At 33.4% G+C, this 17,941-nt stretch overlaps 4 protein-coding genes across 4 annotated transcripts; 2 read left to right on the top strand and 2 right to left on the bottom strand. All coding sequences in view use genetic code 12, as the record gives it.

Annotated features, from left to right (window-relative positions):
* Positions 1 to 571: 571 nt before the first annotated feature.
* On the top strand, positions 572 to 8,503 carry CD36_11650 (GTPAse activating protein, putative; the record flags this gene model as incomplete). Its single annotated transcript, XM_002417760.1, has 1 exon — positions 572 to 8,503. One exon carries the CDS (start codon positions 572 to 574, stop codon positions 8,501 to 8,503), a length of 7,932 nt encoding a protein of 2,643 aa, XP_002417805.1.
* A 356-nt stretch (positions 8,504 to 8,859) lies between these two features.
* CD36_11640 (RNA exonuclease, putative) lies at positions 8,860 to 9,690 on the bottom strand (the record flags this gene model as incomplete). The annotated part of the gene is made up of 1 exon (XM_002417759.1): positions 8,860 to 9,690. One exon carries the CDS (start codon positions 9,688 to 9,690, stop codon positions 8,860 to 8,862), a length of 831 nt encoding a protein of 276 aa, XP_002417804.1.
* Positions 9,691 to 9,965: 275 nt separating this feature from the next.
* Positions 9,966 to 12,935, bottom strand: CD36_11630 (conserved hypothetical protein; the record flags this gene model as incomplete). The annotated part of the gene is made up of 1 exon (XM_002417758.1): positions 9,966 to 12,935. One exon carries the CDS (start codon positions 12,933 to 12,935, stop codon positions 9,966 to 9,968), a length of 2,970 nt encoding a protein of 989 aa, XP_002417803.1.
* Positions 12,936 to 14,474: 1,539 nt separating this feature from the next.
* On the top strand, positions 14,475 to 17,903 carry CD36_11620 (serine/threonine protein kinase, putative; the record flags this gene model as incomplete). Its single annotated transcript, XM_002417757.1, has 1 exon — positions 14,475 to 17,903. One exon carries the CDS (start codon positions 14,475 to 14,477, stop codon positions 17,901 to 17,903), a length of 3,429 nt encoding a protein of 1,142 aa, XP_002417802.1.
* Positions 17,904 to 17,941: the final 38 nt, after the last annotated feature.

Genomic DNA, 17,941 nt, shown 5'->3' with positions numbered 1-17,941 from the left:
TGGGCGTGTCTGTCTGAACAAAAATTTTGACAATCAAGAAATTTTTTTTTTACTTTTCACTTTCCCCTACTACTTTTTACTTTACTTACTTACTGTCTACTAAGAGTTGACTTTTTTTTTTACAACCACCACCAAGTGTGTCTGTTTTTTCTTTTCTTAGTTTTTTTTTTTTTTTAATTGTTTAATTGAAACAATCCACTCATAACCATATATATACCACTAGTCCAAAAGGTATTATAGATATCGACTGTTTAATCTCATCCATTTACTAAGTACATTTGAATTTATAGAGAGATAAACATATTCTCATCTACACATCATCAAACAATATCTACTTTATATTTACAGACAACCACAAGAGAAAAAGTGGATTACACATCAAACCAAACCAAAACAAACCACCACTACTGTCAAGATAAACAAACCTTTTGGAGTTCTTTTGATTGACAAAAACTTTTCATACAACCACCACCGTATTGAGTTTTTTTTTTTTGAAATCACCACAGATATTCATCTTCCCTTCGGACATATATTTGCTTCATTGTATTGATAAGAGTTATTAAATCCACTAATGGGTAATTCCGTAATGAAAGATGACCATTTTGCATTTATTCAGGCGTTGGCGAAAAGAATCGAGTCGTTGTTACCAAATCACACCGGTCGTAGTATAGAAGAAGTTGAACTTGACCAACAATTTTCAATCTCAAGAAAATTATTATTAGAGAACAATAATAAAGACCCACAAACAGTAACGTACATTTTAATAACATTTGCTTCAATTCTAAAGACTATTAATACTGAATTCACTAACAACAAACTAAAATACCGTGATGATAAATCAAGAAATTCAATTTTACTAATTTGCAAATTACTTGCTGACATTTTAAAAGTGAGTTGGAATCGAGAGTCCACTATTGTTGATGATAAAGATTTTTTAAGCAATTACTCAAAGTTTTATTATTATGATACTCCCAACAAAATAGATTCCTCGGTAGTTACCGATTTGGTTGATACATTTGTCAATATGATTTCTTCCAGTGTTGTCCGGAAAGTGGTATCACTAGTGCGTAACGAACAAACATTAACAACTCTTATTGTTGCTAAAGAAGAATCTGAGATTTTGCGTGAAGATCAACTAATGACAAAGGAAGAAGAAACTGAATTAGTGGTAGACAAGATTGATTTCTATTTTGATACCATACTTCGATATATTGCTACTGCAAATCCTGAAGATTATTACAATGTTTTAAAAGCAAAAATTTTTAGGTATTCCCAAAGAGACATGACGATTCCTTTACCCGTTTTGCAAACATATTTACCGTTGCTAAAATTTATTTTTTTTGCAAAGGTCAACTCCGTCCCCGTTGTGGAAGATACTTTGAAGGCTTTGCCATGTATAAGATCAACTACTTGGAAGCAAGTATACTTGCACTTTCTAGCTAGCAGTATCAAAGCTCAATCATTTTCACGTACTTTGGATTACAATATGTTGGTGGATTTGAATGATACCCATCAAGGTCAAGTGTCACGAAGTTTGTTTGATGTATCATTTAGCCTATTTTCTGATGAGTCATCCTCAAATCTGTTTAACTCACCATTTGTTCTAATTTGGTTTTTCGTTATTTGTCTTGAAGATGTTATTGAAGTCAGCAGCGATAAGCCATTAAATAAATTAAAGCTCACATTCAACAAAAGGCTAAAATTTATAATGTCACAGTTGAAAGAAAGCAGTAATGCTTCCAATTTGGGGAGTTTCGATGCATTTATCCATCTATTCCATTTAGGCGCCCGTTTACAAGCATACAACCAATATTCGCATCCAATTTATAAATTTAGCATGAAATTTCTTGACGACATCCACCGCAATTTGATAAAGTTTGGCGAAGTTCGCAAGGACGATCTTATAGTTGATGATGAATTGCTTTTTAGATATGATTTGCTAACAGTCAATTTCTATTTGGCAGCCATTTTATTATGTCCAGAAAAGTACACTAAAACTGTGATCAATAACTATAAGCAAAACCAGGAGGATCTTCGGTTCAACAAGATTTTCGTTAAGATAATTAAAGGATTGTCAGAAATTGAAACTGCCAAGAAATCGTTTTTTGCAGCAATGAAACAAGTGACACCCACTTTGAGATTGTTGGTTTATGGTGCTTCAAAAATTTTGTATCAATATGAGATTTGGCGTAGTATTAACCAACCAAGCCAGAGCAGCATTGCTGGTGGTTCAGATACTTCTACAGCCTCATATATTGACAATGAACAAAACAGTGATGAAGCAACTGCTGCAACCCAAGAAGCTTTTAATCGAATTAAAACAAGCCTAGATCATTATACAGCAGATTTATTTGACACTGACTCGAAAAAACTAAATAGTAGCAAAAATTTTGCTACCTCATCATCTTCATTATTATCAACTTCAACTATTAGATTCCGAATTGTGAATGGAGCAGAAGAGTTATTATCAGACATTTTTCGAATATTTGCAGCAGCACCACAATTCTATTTCAATGATGAAGAGTTAATGAGTAAAGAAATATATAAAACCAAGCCATTATCAGAATCACTCCCACCTATCATACGATTTTGCCACGAAGCAATTATCCCAATAAGATTGGCATTTAAATCGAAATGGATAGTTCAAGGAGACACACGGTTATTGGACTCGACAAAGGAGTTGTCATTAAAAATGGTTGAGCCAACTACCAGTTTGGTTGACATTCGTACTGAATTATCGGTTTTCGCAAATTTTCAAATCTGTTGTTGTATTATTTATGTCACATGTGAAGCGTGCTTATCAATTTCATTGCTTAACCCAAAGTTTAAATCCTGTTTTTTGTTTTTAAATTCGTTTTTGCAAAAGAGAACCTACTTCAACAGATTTATGATTGAAAATCCTATCTTGACTAACCCAGATACACGAGACTATTTAGGATTTTGTGGCGATATTATACATTCTGTGGAAAAAGTATTGTTACTTTCCTTATGTACTCATGACATACTGTTTTATAATTATGCATTGCAAGGAATAGATTGGTATCTCAATGAAATGAAAGTGAACAAAGGTTTCTATCCATCCGAGGATGTTAGCGATACTTTGGTTGATACATTTCAACTAATCCTGGAAGATAAGGCTGTTTTCACAGGATTTGTCAGTCTTCACAAGCGTCATAGAAATATTTTACGTAATTCCAAACCAACAAAGTCATTATATCAAATATGGGTAACCATTTACCATCGGTGGGTCAGAATTCTTGATACTAAATCGTGCCTAGGAAATGACAAGACACTTATTTTGAGACATTTCACTGGATTTCTCGTGTCTACTTCTGGTTGTTTCTTATCAGGAAATTTAGTTTCTGAAGAACTTGCGGTAAATAGCTTACCAACAGCTCCGATATCCGAGTTTTTTGACAAGTGTATAGAGTTGTTAACTTCACCTGACATGGTAGTGCAAATGATCATTAAAGAAGCTTTATCGAGTGAATCACAAGCAGAAATATATTGCTTAACTGCTCGAAAGCTAATGGAAACAGCAACACATTATTTTGAGAATAATAAATCAGATGAAATTGCACTATTTCTAGATCGTGCAATGATAGTTATGACGTCTATGATAAATGTGAAAAGTGAAGGAGCACTCTACCTTTCCACCTTGTTGCCAGACATTTGTCATGATTTTATCAAATTTATAAATGCAGTAGATGACCCATGTGAGAGATTTAAGTTGCAATTAAGGTTTTGCAAACTTGGATGTGCTTTAGAATCAGATCGTACGAGTGCTGGTTTGAATGGGGCTTATAAATTAAGAAATCTCTACTCCAGAGCAAGTTTGGAGTGGTTGGAACCAGCAGTATTTTATGATGGTTCACTTGAGGGAAATCTAAAAGCTGATGATAGTTCAAGTGTGAGAACCAACAAAGAAATGGAGATTCTGTATTTGGCATTAGATTTTGCAGTTGAATGTTCTTTTCTTTTACGAGGACAGGTTGAAAACCTATTATTGGAAGTCCCAGATGGGATCAAAGATGATGAAATCAATAAATATAAAGATTTGTCTTTTAGTGTTTATTTTTCATTATTTTACAAGGTGATTCAAAAATATACCAAAGCAACCCCCACAAGTCGAGAAAAACATAAGCATCATATTATCATTGATAACATTCTTCAATCCATCACAAATATTTTGCAATATGACTCTCAGATTGGAATGAGATTTATTTTACCTATGGGATATCATGAAAGCAAGAAAATAAGGTCAATTTTTTTGAATGTATTTTCCAAAATGTTGGTTCATCAAAGCAAAATCTCGAAGAGGGAAGAGTACCCAGATGGGTTAATTGATGAGTTGACAGATCAGTTTGAAATTTTTGGTTCTATTGCAGAATGTTCCTCTTCATTTGAACATAATTTATTAGCATCTGCATTTTTCGAAGTGTTTTCCTATACTGGGAAATTGAACAATTTGTTTAATGCTTTGTTAAATACCGAGGTAGCTCTTCTGTCAAGATCAACTGATTTGTTTAGAAGAAATTCAACTTTGACTAAATTCCTATCGTTTTACGCACAAACTAACGGGGCAGATTATTTGAATGAGGTTTTGTTACCTGTTATCAAGGATCTAGTTGACAATGATGTACAATTTGAAGTTGAAAAGCAAGATAACTCGGAAACTGCAGATCTTTTCATGTTACATTTCTCAAGAATAGTCGATCTGATTGTGAATTCGACCGACAAATTGCCATATGCATTTAAACTGGTAAGCAAGGCAATCTATGATTCTGTGTCGAATAAATTCCCTGAAGCTGCACTTACAGCTGTTAGTTCTCTCATCTTTTTGAGATTTTTATGTCCCGTAATAATCAGTCCCGAACAACATTTCAAACTTCCAATTAAGAACCCCAAAGTTAAAAGATCATTAATGCAATTAGTGAAAGTATTGCAAAATATGGCAAATGGAACTTTAGCTTCTATGAAATGGCCAGCACTTACTGGGAAACTTGAAGAATTGAATTTTTACAATCAAAAAATTGATGGTTTTTTGAAGATGATTTCCACAGATGAAACAACGGAGAATGACAGTGCTGACATATACAAACCTGAGAAACCATTAACTTCGTTGAGATACTTGCACAAGTTTGTTTACCATTACTTTGGAAAAATCAGATATAACTTTCTTTTCCAAAACTTCTCGCCATATGAATACCTGTTACATGATAAAGCCGCGAAATTCAAGAAATTCGATTATCTCGTGATGCAAATGGGTCAACCAAATCCTGGTGTTAAATTACAAGTTTCCAGTAAGTTGAAACTTCCTGACGCTAATAATTTGGACGAGGACGAAATTAAGCTTAATGATTTTATGACAAAAATGTCCATCAAATTTTCTGATACACCACCGGACGCAGTTGATGTAATTCATAGTTCCATTTTCAAAGATGGTACACCAGCAGTGGTCGTTAACTTGAAAAAATTGAGTGGTCGACCACACGATTTTGAATATTTGGCTTATAAATTAATAGAAACAGCGTCTCAAGTGTGGGATAACAAGTTTTACTTGGTATATGATTTCACCGAATATTACTATTACATTGAAACGGTGACAGTCGAATATGCCAATTTGATTGCAAATAGTGGTACTAAATTATTATTCAGTAATTGTCAAAGAGTTTATTATTTCAATATACCCAGAATTGAAAATCCAGGTATTATGGAAGGTGTTAAATTGGTTAGAGCAAAGGGAGAGAAGTATGGAACTAAAGTTTATATTTACTCACTTTCAGACCCTGATAGTATTATCAAGAATTTATGTCTTGATCTGGAGACATTAGCAATTAATCGTGAAAATAAAGTCACTTTCAAGGATGTTTTACTTTATGATGTATCTACTGAAAAATTCATGCCTGTCCAATTCAAAATAGGAAGACGATTTGTCACATTATGCTTTACTACCCGAGTGAATATTGATTATATTGCAAGTGTTACAGATGGGTTTACCCCAGTCGAGGTTTATCGTATCAGTGAGATGAACAAATGCGAAGTGTCTAATTTGACTGGAAACAATGATGAATTTACAATTTATTTGAATCGTGGAGTCCAACTCACTTTTAGATCACAAGATAGACTTGAAATTCTTAGATATTTATATTTTACTATTTCAAGATTGCCAAAGGAACCATTTGTTTTGAATAATGAATTGGATTATCATAATGAACGTCACACCATGCATTGGTTTGGAAGATTATATAATATTGTTTTCCAAGGGTTGTTGAGTCATGATGAAGAATTAAAATCAAAAGCAGCGGTCTTGTTTGGTTCCTTGTCGACATACTTTGAAATTGATTTTGGAATTCGTGAAAACCATGCAAGCAATGTTCCATTCCCAGCCGATGCTACTAATTTTGTTGTTACTGTTTCAGCACATTTAGCGAAAACTTTCCCACAAATGACGTATCGATTTTTCAAAGCATTTTTTGATAATTTCGATCGTATAGATAAGGATACCAGGTTTACATCTATTTTGTATTTATCACCTTGGATTCAAAACATATATGAGTATGTGTTTCTGAATGATGAGAATGGTGCTGACAAGACTGCAGATTTGCTTCGATTGTTTTGTCGTCTTACATCAATTTACAAAGATCGTATTCCATTCATTAATGATTATATATGGTCCAAATTGTTTCAAGAGGCAAGGCTAGTATCAACTTTAGTGGAAGAAGTAGTAGCATTTGCTATAGACAGTAAAAATGATAATCCAGACTGGACATTTATTATTGCAGTGATTTGTCCATCAATAGAAGTTTGTGGTGAGGTGACATCAAGATTATTGCAAAGAATCAACAAGGTTGTGACAACGGATTCGTCCATTGCTTTACAATCAAAATTGTTTGAAATATCGGTTTTAATTAAGATTTGTTCGTCATTGTTTTTCAATTCATATAACTTAGCCAAGACGTATTTGGCAGAATTGATATTTTTTGTGACTTTGTTTATTGATAATCCCATTTTGGATGTTGGTGATGATTTACAAAAATTGCTCATGACAGCAATTCAATCTTTTTTACACAAACCAAATTTGACTGAAGCGCAACGAGCTGAAATAGATAAAGCTATTGCATATTTTTCAACTCCAAGAGCTAAGATGATTTTTGGTGCTAGTAGAGATGTAACCAAAAGAAATGATGCTGCTCAAGCTTTCAATAAACTCACAAATATTGAACAATTTGCCGATTACTTGAATGTTTTCATTAAAGCATTTGCTTTGCATGGTGATAGAACCAATTGGCGAGCTAGATGGTCGTCTAATACTATTGATGTTGCCTTTAACAATTATTCGGTATTCCAAGATCGAGCATTTTTGATGGTGGGAATTCTTGCCAAAGAAGGTATTAGTGACTCCAATGCATGTAGAACTATCAAGTTAGTTTCTAATGGTGAGTTAAATAGTATTGATATAACTATCTGTGTTGCTGTTGCTGTTGCCAGAATTTTAGATGGTTTACCTGATAGTTCAATTTTACCGCCAATATTGATTTGGCCACAATTATGCTTTACATTATTGAATCATGCTGTGCTTTATCCTTCTGGGTTAGAAAATGTTATTGCTTCAATCACAAAAATTATGAGAATTGGACCAAATTATTTGGATGTTATATTTGAACAACAACAATATTTAGAACCCGAACTATCCAAGTTTCAAGAAAGGCATGGTTATATAATCACTAAAGAGAATTTTGGTGTCCACATATTTTTCATATTGGGTCAAGGATTGAGAATGTCCCAATATAGACATTTAGCGATTGCTTGTATTAAGAGATATTTCAAGCAACGATACTTAATGAGGGTCGGGAAACAACTCGATGGGAAATTTATATCAAATAATGCTTATGCTTATATTTTCTATCTTTATTTGTGTTGTGATTGCAAAGAGGTTGAGGAATATTTTAGAGAACTTGAAATTGATTGCCCATTTGTACTTTTAAATGATAATCAAAAAGTTCCTAAGTTACTAATTGATTTATTGATGGACAATACGGAAGTATCCAAAATAGTCATGATACATGTTGGATTTTTATTCTGTGACATCCAAGGCGTCGATATCAGTTTCAAAGCAAGATTTATTCAAATCTATCTTTATTTGCTTAAGAATTCCAAAGAAATCGCATTACTTGTGTATCATGTTATTAAACTAACATTGATGCATGATTTGGTGAATACTGTTTCCGTGGAAGTTGTTAAAAATATTTCCCAAGTAGTCGATATTGTTTCCCAATGTACTGATTATGATCCAGAATATTATAAGAATGTTATTGATGACTTGTTAAAATTGAAGAAAGTCACAATTCTCAAAACTTTGAGACATTTGAAACCACTTAGTGAAACTATTGATGAAAACCAAATATTCAAACCTGATTTTGATTCTGATATCAAACCAATCCAATCGATGCTTTATAGAGCTGCATGTAGTTACATCAGTGGATCGAAATTGGAAGATTGATCAGAACATTAGATTGATATTTTATTGTTAATTAGTTTTGTATTATTAAGACAACGTTCATTTTGGGGTTTTGGGTTCGGTTTTTTGTTGGAATTCCCATTATAGTCTTTGTTGATTTGTGATAATATTTACAAGAAAAAAGCAGGAGAGATAGAGATGCTGAATTTTTAAAGAAATTGCATTGCATTTTATAATTGTTATGATTTACGTGTATATGAAGTAATAAACTACAGTCATTCTTTTTTTATATATTATTATCCTTTAATTCTTTATCGAAGTCTTGTAAACTGATAAAGAGGAATCTCTGATGTAAAAAAAAATGCTTTTATTGTTCTATAAATATTCGTATATTGCAATCAATGTCGTTTGTTTTTATTACGCATAGATTGTTCAATTTCCTTTTTAAACAATCTGAAAAGTAACATTGTTGCTCTAGCATCTTCAACAGAAGAATGTTGACCAATTTGTATATCAACTTGAATAAAATGTTTAATCAATTTCTTCAAACTTGGTGATTTCCCACCAGCAATCTCTCTAAATTTTGGGAATTGACAAGTATCTCTAATCATCGATTTGGGATGAGATAAAAATAACATATCTAAATCATTACTCAAAGCATGACCCACTAATATTTTATTATTAATTAATTCAATAGTTTTCAATTGTGCAGTTTTAAAATCTATAGCATCTTGCATATGATGACTTTGTATACCACTAACCCAAGTTCTCCAATCAGTAACTCTTTCTTTTGGTCGTACATAAGTATCTAAAAGTACAAATCCATAATAATTTATAATTGATATTCTTGCTAATGCTGATTCTTCTCCATCTTTACCTATTCCAACAAATTCACAATCTAATGCTACGTATTTACCAGGATCTAGTTTCCTGCTATCATTCCTTGATAATGGTAGTGGTTTAGAGGTTTTCGGTATATTTAATATATTTATAGTATTATTTTGTGTCCAGAGAGTGTATTCTAGTGGTGTTGCAGTAGGTTTAGTTGATGATATTATGGGAACAACATTGGTTGTAGTATTGGTAGTACTTTGTAGTTTTTCTGATATTGAAGCTTTAGATTTCTTGGAAGTCTTGGTTTTGGAAATAGGTTTCTTTACCGAACCATTCTTGGGTTTGTCTTGTATTTTAGAACTTAATTTCTTCCAATTTTGAGATAATTTTGTCATATTGAATCAACCTATAGATATGAATAACTCCAAGATCTTCACTCCATTAACTCTCCTTTTTTTTTTGGTCTTCCCAATTTTTTTCTTTTTCACTTCAAGGCGAGTCGCGATGCCTTCATGGCGACTTTTGTGTTATAGTTCGAATAAAGCCTCATCGCGTGTTAATCCTGACACGCGAAGACATACACAAGTCTACAAATCGTTTTACGCCATACAAAGTTACAGTTGAAATAACAACTATATAATCTATTAACACGCAAATACATATTTTCCATTTATAACCCCCCGCTAGAAAAGTTATATACTTGCAAGACCCACTTTAATTTGCTTATAATTTCCAGACATTCCTGTTCATTGATAGCTATAAGGTAAAACTTCTTTGTGGGAACCTCCTTAGTGGAATTGAGCACCTCATTATTCTCAGCCAACAGCTGTTGACTCTGAATAATGATTCTGAAATAATTGGGGTTTTTAACGTACTTCTTTAATTTGAGTATTTGGGTTATATGGAAAGAATAAGTTTTCGTCAGCGTCTTATTATGGGCCCTATTGAACTGATGATTCAAATAATTATGATGATGGGTATGATTATGACCATTTATGTTTATTACTGAAGACTCAACTGGCATACTCATTGTCAAATCATCAGGTGGCGTCAAATGAATATAATCTCCATCAATAATAAAGTTCTTTTCACTGAAATTCTTAATTTTCATCTTACTATTATTCTTCAATACTTTCCACTTGAAATAAATTGTATTTAAGTTAATGGGTAACGCTGGATTATCACCTGTCAAAATATTCTCAAGATATTTATTAGACGTAATAGCTTGTTTAATGGCATTAGTAGAATTGAATGAAGCCGCTTTTTTATCTTCTTTGGGTAATAGTGTACTTGTTGGTTTATGTGTATCCTTCAAATTCAATTTTTGCATCTTATCATCTATTTGTTCTACCGTTGGCGTAATATTTGGTAACGTGAAATCCAGAGGCGTTATCTTTGCTTCAATCATACCAACATCATAACTTGCATTCATCATCAGGTTCAATTTAGTATCCAGAGGTATCAATTCTAGAGTCCTTTGTTTCAAATCAGAACATTTTTCAACATCTTTAACAAATCTACTCTGTCCTGTACTTTGATCCACTAACCGAAATCGATATTTTGTTAGAATTAACCCTTGTTGAGCACAAAATTCTTTTAATACTTGACCCATGGTATAATCACTAGGTACTTTTATCATTTCCTTTCTTGGTAATCCATCATCATCATATTCAAAAACTCCAATTTGAAACTCGATTCTCTCTGCAGTTGAATCTTCAATTCCACTTTCCACAATTTGATTAATACTGTGTCGTTTACGTTGCAATACTTCAAGATCTTTCTTTACTTCAACGGGCAATGGAGATTGTGCTTCATTTTTCTTAATTTCGTTATAATCAGTGATTCGACAAATTGCCAATTCTTTCGGGTTATTATATGATGAGAGCAATCTGGTACGATCCAAAACGCCAAATGATCCGTAGTTTTCGCCATCTTCATCAACTAACTCTAACCGCCAATGATTTGGGTTGAGGTAGTTTAAATCTTTGATACCGTTCAGTTCGGGCAACTTACAAAGATTAAGCAAAATAAAACCAATACAATCAGAAATGGCCACATTCTCAACCATGGCCAATTTTGTCAATGTAGCCTTTGTGTTGGGTGGCACAAATATATCAACCAATGTTTGCTTTACCGACGAAGCACTAGCATCAACAAATGAATAATAATTTAATGGATTAGTGTTGTTTGATTTGTATTTTGAATGAATAAGTGAACTCAATTTAGAGGTTTTTGGATTGTCTAGATTGCTTGGAACTATTTTCTCAAACTTAAATGTTGGGTTTTTATAACTTAACGCAGTTAACCCTAAATACGATTTGCTATTACCTGCAGAAGATGACCTTTGTCTAACGAGGGCATTGCTTTTTGGTATAGTGTGCTGATCAAATGAATCACTCTTCTTCTTTTTTCTGCTTTTCTGTGGATCAAATTCTGAAACGTTACTTGTTCTAACAAATGAAAAGCTATCACCTCCATTCTCGTTGTATGTAGAATCTAAAATCAACGATGAATCCACTAAGGAATCATTATCCAAATCAGTAAACTCTGAATCATTAGAATCTTCATCGCCATCTTCATCATACTCATATTCATACTCATCGGAATCAACAGAGTCATAATCTTCTTCAATTTCGGCTTCAATCTCTTCATCAGATACTCCTTGTTCCTCTGGTTGATAATTTTGAACAACATGTCCACGAGAATTCACAGGAACTCCAAAGTCACTATCTATAGTAATGACGTCACTATTGTCTTGTGATGGTTTGTGTGACTTATTGACTTCAATGACCTCTGGTTCGTTTTCCTGTTCGGTAATGTCTCCGTCTTCTGTAGTAACTTCCTCCAAGGTATTATTGGTTGAATTTATACTATCACTTTGATATAGTTGTAGCTTTCTATCATTAATATCACTATCACTATCACTATCAGAGTCTGAAACTGAACCACTCTCCTTCCCAGACAGGAAGAATTTAACAATGGGTATTTTTGATTTTGATTTGGGTCTCGATTTTTTGCTGCTACCACTACTTCCTCGAATAGTCTTAGTATACCTTAGTCCAAAAGTTGTGCCGCCACTATTATTTGCATTTGATTCATCTGGATCCTCTAGTATCAATATGTCATCTCCTTTCGATTCTGTTATTGGTGCTAATTCTGATTCGGCAGTTGATCCCAAAGGATAATCCATATTTGAGTCAGTAGAAGTATTATCCAACGAGCCCGAGTTTAAAAGCATGGCACCATTATTTTCATCAAGGCTACCAAGTAAAATTGCTTCATTTTTGGCGGTGGGGGTCTTGTTGGTTTGATTGGCCTTATGTAGTTTAACAGTTTTCTTTGATTTTCTTTTCCGCCTCTTCTTTGTAGCCTTTGCAGGGGGTGTACTAAAACTTGGCTGAGAACTATATGTATCATCATATCTTAACCCGTTATGAACAGATTTCTTTATATGTCTAGCAATTTCAAAAGTGATTGGAGGGGAATCAGAAAATGGGGTTCTCGGGGTGTTTTCATTACTGCAGATCGGCAACAGCGAATGCTTTATGATTCTTCTTGCATAATCGGAATCTTCATTCAACACCAAATATGTAGTTCGTAAATGGCGTATTAGTTCAGATTGGTCAAGTGGAAATGCCATTTAGATGTTGGGTTATGTATAAGTATTTGAACTCAAACCGGAAATTTGTGCAAAAAAAAAAAACAAAAATGAAATGTAAATAGAATATTGGGGGGTTTTTGCTCTTTCTGTAGGTATCAATATTTCATTCTTTTACTAATGTTGAATCTGAATTTGATTCTTATCTATAGAGATTTGTGGTTCTGTTAGTGAATCGAATGGTAAGGAAATGTTAATGTCCCAACTGGCTGTCAAAGATATTCTAACAGTTTTTTTTAGTGCGGTATTATTTTGTTAACTCAACCTTTTCTGTTGCGCGAGAAATCTCCTAATTATTGATTACGTAATCATGAAACTGATTGATTGATTGATTTTGATTTTCATTAAAACGTGCAACGTGTAACATTACACCAAGAGGTTTATCGACCCCTACTGTATTAATATTATCAGACCCTAAGAAAACCAAGTGAAACTCACAAGTAATAAAACATAAGAAAAGACCAATAGGATTCAATTGAGTAATCAAAACTAGTTTATTCTTTAATTTGTGGTTAAATTGGCATGAAATTCTACGTAAATTTCATGTTCAAATTACCACTAGAAGAATGGTTTGATATTTCTATTACATCATCAATATACCCCTAGGTCAATAATTGATTCTTAGATTTCCTGAACTGTTATGAGCCATTCTTCTTCGTCAACAACTGGTCTCACACACTTCCTTAATATTATATAATCTCAATAATCAATTGACAAGTCACCAGTAAAGTTCAACCTTTTTTGAGGGTGAACGTTAACATTATACAGTGAACAAATATGACAAAAAAAGTTGTAGTTGTTGTTGTTGCTACTGCGGATTTTTTTTCTCTACACAAAACTGATTTGTATCCTCACTAATATTAAACCAAGTTTAGTTTGATAATGAAATCGGTTTCCTTCAGCAATCAAAAATGAAATGTGGTATAGAGGGAATGGCGACAGTTTAAACAAGCAAAAGACCAGACAACAACAAGACAGCACCAGCAACATAGTTTGAATTCTATACACCGAGAGAAGAAGAAGTACAACAAAAAAATTGTTGATCCACGCACCCAATAGACCGATTACCCACCATCCACCACGCCCCCTTCGCCCCTCCCTCCTTTCTTTTTTGTCGAACAAGCAAGCCAACCTTCTACTTTGAAACTATTAATTATCAAAAGTTCCTTCAAAATATTTTTCTCTTTCTTTTCCCTTTATCCGTTTCATTTATCTCCCTCTCTTTCTTTTTGCAAAGTCTTTATTAATTCTATATTTTCAAGAAGGGAGAAATTTATTATCCTAATCTTAAAGAAGATACACTTACCAGAAGTTGACAAGTAATACCACACTTTAACTCGAATTGTTCTACATTAATATTTTTTTAGTGTGATTTTTCTGATTTATTTGTTTTTCTTTTTTTTTTTACTTGCTTCCTTAATTTATACTGGAAATCGCATTCACTTTCTTCAATTATTGCTAATGAGTCAATACTTGAAACACCAAAAGAAACATCAACAGTTTAAGATTTAGCTTACAATAATGCACAAACTCAGATATTCTTTCCACCAACACTACAACAATCGCCATTCAAACGACAAACACAAAGACAGCCCAAAGAGTCAAAACAGCAATGAAGAAAATGATTCGACCAAGTTGAGTTCAAGTAGTCTTCAAGATTTACATAATGATTTAGATGATATTTACAACAACTACACTCTATCACAGAGTACCAATAACAACAGTGTAGATACATTGGATTCTGAAAACGATCAAGCTATAAATGAGTATATTGATAAACCCCCAGCCATTCATGGCAATGAACCACAACTACCGGTTATGCACGTTTCTTCACGATTATCTTCTTTGGGTAATAACACTACTGAAACAGGTGAAAGTATTGCCAAAAGTGCACCAGGAACCCCTTTATCTTCAAATTCATTTGATTTTAGACCTCACCATCCTCGTGCAGTAACAAATTCATCACTCAATGTGTTATTAGACACTCCTAATGTTAGTTCTGAATTCAACCATTTAGTGGATCAGACACCGCCCAACGAGTCAGCAGAGAAGTTTGACAACGATAATCGTGTCGACGCCAAAGAAGAAGAAAATAATGACAAGGATGAGGACGAAATACCAAAATCGAATGAATTGAAACAAAATGAAGAAAACTGGGAAAAGAAGGGTGCCGCAGTTAAAACCATCAAAACTATGGATGGGGAGACCAAAACTATTCGGCGAAATGTTACTGATTTCAAATTTGGAAAAGAATTGGGAGAAGGTTCGTATTCCACGGTGATTTTAGCAACCGATAAAATTTCCGGTAAGCAATATGCAATAAAAGTACTTGACAAGCGACATATTATAAAGGAAAAGAAAGTCAAGTATGTCAACATAGAAAAACATGCTTTAAATCGATTAAGTAATAGACTAGGGGTCATTTCGTTATATTTCACATTTCAGGACAAAGATTCACTTTATTTTGTTTTGGATTATGCTTCAAATGGCGAATTATTGACATTGATCAAAAGATACAACACTTTAAATGAGGAGTGTACTAGACATTTTGGTGCACAAATCTTAGATGCTATAAAGTATATGCATGATAATGGGGTTATACACCGAGACTTGAAACCAGAAAATATCTTATTAGACGACAAAATGAGAATTCAAATTACTGATTTTGGTACAGCAAGATTATTGGAGAAAAAGAATGATGAAAGTGAAGAGTACCCGGTGGATGTGAGAGCAAAATCATTTGTTGGTACAGCTGAGTATGTTTCCCCAGAATTATTAGAAAATAAGTATTGTGGTAAACCTGGGGATGTTTGGGCCTTTGGATGTATTATCTATCAAATGATTGCTGGGAAACCACCATTCAAGGCAACTAATGAGTATTTGACATTTCAAAAAATCACGAAATTGCAATTTGCGTTTAGTGCAGGATTCCCCACAATTATTAGAGATTTAATAAAGAAAATTCTTGTGTTACAACCGTCACGACGGGCCACCATTCCAGAAATACAAAAACATTATTTTTTCCAATCGATTGACTTTAAAGATTTTGATCTGATTTGGTTATCTGATCCCCCAGAAATAGGACCTTATAAGATGACAGCGAAATCGATGATGAAAGTACCGGAATTGAACAAGGCACCTAAAAAGAATGTCAAGAAAACAACAAATGCAAATGCCAGCAATGCCATGGCCGCTGTTGGTAGTAATGGAAACAAAGGGTCATCACCGACTCCTGAGAAAGAACCGAGTCCAACTACAATTAATAACAAATCAACAGAAAAAGTTAGTGCTGCCAGTGTAGCTGCATATGTTTTGAACAAACCATCTACAAACCAAAGCTCTAGTACATCTGAAGATTCATCCAAACGTAGCAGCACAAATGAAAGTCGCAAACCTTCATATTCACAACAAGATTTTATTCCGGGAACTAATATTTTACGTCCTCAGATTAATACTAGACCAAGTGTAGGGTCTTATGTAAAATCAACGCCATCAAAGGATAAAAAATCATTAACCAAAGTACCACTGAATATCCATCAACAACAACAAGAAAAAGTGAAACCGAAAATAATGGAGGTGAAGCCAGCAACTACATTGGAAGCAGCCTGGGAACCATATTTAACTCATCCAGATGAACGTATACTTCGTATTGGTCCAGTTATTGTTCATAAAGAGCCTACAGAACCATTTGAAAAGAAGAATAAAGCATCATTACACATATCGCCTTTGGATATAAACAAAGATCAAAGAAGTAGATCTAATACCAGTTTGTTAACACAAATTGTCAATGAAGTGAATAACAACACCAATGACTTGAAAAAAGTGGAAAATGCTGATGAATCTATTGCCATTATTGAACCACAGTATAATATCAAGAGAAGCCCTACTTCTGATAGCAAGAAGAGTATGGATATTGAAAGGTCTGCATCTACTTCTGGAAGTAGAATTAGCAAAAAGGCATTTTTCAAAAAACTAGGATTTAGTCATTTAGAAAAAAATGATGCTGAAGAATTGAGTGGTCCTAGTTTAACTGAAAAACCACAAACTTGTACATTAGTTGTTACAACTCATGGTCGAGCATTACTTTTCATTAGAAATGATATAGAAACCAATTATACTTTACTTGCTGAAATCAAGTTGAAATATCCATTTATTCATTTCCAAGAATTAGTTATATCTCAAAATAAGTTTTCAAAATTAGTACCATCAGTGGGGGTGTTTGTGATTAGTTCAATTGATAATTCATTAATTTTTGAAGTGGAGAAGTTTGAAGTGAATCAATGGACAGAAGCATTGGCCAAATCTAAATATAATGAAATAGAAAGAGACAAATTAGCTGCATATGAAAGTCAAACATCATTGAAAGAACCAGTTGTGATTAAAAAACAACAATCTTCTTCTACACGTTCATCACCAAAACTTTTAGATGCTCCTGCTTTTGATTCGAAAACTAATACTAAGAAGCTGCAACAACAACATCAACATCATCATCATTCTTCACCAACAGTTAGGAAATCAACAGAAACATCAAGTCCATCACATTCACCACGTACTACCAGTACCAGTATGTTTAAAATGAAATTACAAACCGGCACACCAAAAAGGAAACCACCACCTCCTGTGAGTCCACCACAAGAATTGAATTCACATACAGGATTACCTAGAAGATCAACTGAAAATGGAACTTTACATGCTGCTCAATTGGCAGTTTCTCAAATTTCTCCGAAAAGTTATTCAAATAATAGACGATCAAGTTTTACAAAAGAAGATGGAAGTAAAGCTGATCCAAATAGAATGAGAAAAGCCGTACATAATTATAATAATAATTATAATAATCATAGTTATAGTTATAGTCATAACGGTAATGGTAACGGCAATGGTAATAAGAGTGGATCTGGGGTAACTGCATTAAATTCTAAATTTTTGGCTAGAAGTACTAGGAAAAAATGAAATTATAAAGCAATTTAATATAAATTATATATATACAT

Source organism: Candida dubliniensis, chromosome 1 (assembly GCF_000026945.1).
Source record: "Candida dubliniensis CD36 chromosome 1, complete sequence".
NCBI lineage: Eukaryota > Fungi > Ascomycota > Pichiomycetes > Serinales > Debaryomycetaceae > Candida > Candida dubliniensis.
Note: the sequence above shows the minus strand (reverse complement) of the source record. Positions and strands in the feature narration are given on the sequence as shown.